The sequence below is a fragment of the Orycteropus afer genome, unplaced genomic scaffold (assembly GCF_000298275.1).
Source record: "Orycteropus afer afer isolate SDZICR_OR568_19922 unplaced genomic scaffold, OryAfe1.0 scaffold01144, whole genome shotgun sequence".
In the NCBI taxonomy this organism is placed as follows: Eukaryota; Metazoa; Chordata; class Mammalia; order Tubulidentata; family Orycteropodidae; genus Orycteropus; species Orycteropus afer.
In genome coordinates this window covers 130,083-132,483 of record NW_006922731.1, presented here as the reverse complement: position 1 = coordinate 132,483, position 2,401 = coordinate 130,083, and the positions used below count along the sequence as shown (strand labels likewise).

At 41.2% G+C, this 2,401-nt stretch overlaps 1 protein-coding gene across 1 annotated transcript; it reads right to left on the bottom strand.

The window, feature by feature from the left end:
* Window positions 1-281: 281 nt before the first annotated feature.
* On the bottom strand, window positions 282-1,331 carry LOC103212890 (olfactory receptor 18-like). Its single transcript, XM_007958815.2, has one exon. The coding sequence runs from the start codon at window positions 1,329-1,331 to the stop codon at window positions 282-284; it is 1,050 nt and encodes a 349-aa protein (XP_007957006.2).
* Between the last annotated feature and the right edge of the window lie 1,070 nt (window positions 1,332-2,401).

The following is a 2,401-nucleotide window of genomic DNA, read 5'->3' as shown; positions in this document are numbered from 1 at the left end:
TGTGCATTTTATCAGAAAGCTTGGGTCATAGTTGAGAAAAACAGAAGGCTCCACAACTATAATAGGATTTGATAATGCAGATTGACATATCCCAGAATACACCTACTATCCCATGGAAAATTTCACAATGAAAACAATGTTCAGATATGAAAATTCAAGATTGAAACATATGAGAGCTACAATAATTGTGTAATCAAGGAGGCAAGATTTCTGGGTGCAGATGTTAGGTTTTGCCATCTTTTCCCACACATACCTCAAAAAAGATGGCACAAGTGTTGAGATCAGGCTGTTCTTCTGAGGAGCTTCTGCAGGGCTCTTTTGATGTCCCTGTTCCTCAGGCTGTAAATGAAAGGGTTCAGCATGGGGGTGACCACAGTGTACATCACTGAGGCCACTGCACCCTTCCGGGCAGAAGATGAGACAGTTGAACTGAGGTACACTCCAAGGCCTGTTCCATAAAATAAGCAAATGACTGAGAGGTGAGATCCACAGGTAGAAAAAGCTTTATACTTCCCACCTGATGATGAGACTCTCAAAATGGAGGAAACAATTTTCATGTATGAGAAAAGGATCCCTGAGACTGGTACACCACCAAAGATGGCACCAATACAATATACAAATATGGTATTGGTGGAGGTGTCAGAACAGGCAATGTTAAAGAGTTGGGAAGAGTCACAGAAGAAGCTAGGGATTTCAACGTCTGTACAAAAGGTAATCTGTGACACCAATGAAATGTGGAGCTGTGAGTACAAAAGGCTGATGAAAAATGATACCAAAACTAGCAAGCCACAGAGGCGGGGGTTCATGATGACTGTGTAGTGTAGGGGGTAACAGATGGCCACAAGACGGTCATAGGCCATCACTGTGAGTAAGAGATCGTCCAGACATCCAAAGAGATAGAAAAAGGATACTTGTGCGAGGCAGTTGGCATAAGTGATTGATTCGCTCTGTGCCCGGATGTTCATGAGCATCTTGGGGACTGTGGTGGAGATGAAACCAATGTCAGCCAAGGACAGGTTGGAGAGGAAGCAGTACATGGGGGTGTGCAGGTGGGGGTCAGAGCTGACAGCCAGGAGGATGAGCAGGTTCCCAGCCACAGTGATCAGGTACATGGACAGGAACAGCCCGAAGAGGAGAGGCTGCAGTTCTGGATCCTCAGAAAGGCCTAGAAGGAGGAATTCTGAGACACCTGTTAGATTCTGTGGCTCCATGTACCTGAGAGAGCTTTTGGGAAAAGAAAAAAGAAAATGAAACAAGAGAACAGGCACCTTATACTGTGTCTGTTTTTTTGAATTCATGAAATTCACACATAAACTCACTCCTAAATTCATTGCCGTCTAGTCAATTCCAACTTATAGCAACCCCCATTGTGTTTCTGAGGCAGTAAATCTTTATGGAAGTAGATTGCCCCATCTTCCTTCCACAGAGCATCTGGGGGGTTTGAGCCACCAACCTTCTGGTTAGCAGTGAAATGTGTTAGTCACTACACCACCAGAGTGCCCAAAATTTACACATAAAGCTTGCAAATCCACAGCTGTTAACACTTGAGGAGCTAATACTTCAGTTGTTGTTGCTGTTGTTTTTTGCCATCAAGTCAGACCTGACTCATAATGACCCCTCCTTGGGTTTCTGAGTTGGTATCACTATAGAAGTAGATTGCCCAACCTTCCTTCCAAGGAGTGGCTGGTGGAGGTATTTCAGAACCTTCAGTAATATAACGCAGCTGTAGCAAACTCAATCACTATAGTACTCAAAACTGTTTCCTCATTGTTTCTGCTCTATAACCTTTTTCTGCACACATTCACTTTAGAGACTCTTGGCTAAAGAACGTTAGAATGACAGGGACATTTTAAAAATCCATAGAAGGAACAATGTATCAACCCCTTTATAAGGGAAATACATGTAATAAGAAATATCCTTTTTTTTACCAAAAAAAAAAAAAAAAAAATTAGAAGACAATAAAAAAACACTTCATTATTTCTTCCATTTGCTTTGTCTACTCTTTGTTCAATGGTAAGTTTCAGAGTATCTTCAGACATCCATATTGGTTTTTTCTTTCTTTTCTGCCTTTTTAAAGACTTTCTTCATATGTGATGTCCTTGATGTCATCCCACAACTCATCTGATCTTTGGTCATTGATGATCAATCTACTCTTCATACGGTCTCTAAATTCAGATGGGATGTACTCAAGGTTGTAGTTTGGCTCTCATGTATTAGTTTTAATTTTATTCAACTTTAACTCAAACTTACATATAAGCCATTGATTATCTGTTCCAAAGTCCACCCTGGCCTTATTCCAATTGATGATACTGACTTTCTCCATTGTCACTTTCCATGGATGTAGTTGATTTGATTCCTCTGTATTCCATCTTGGAAGTCCACATGTATGCCTGCATTTTGT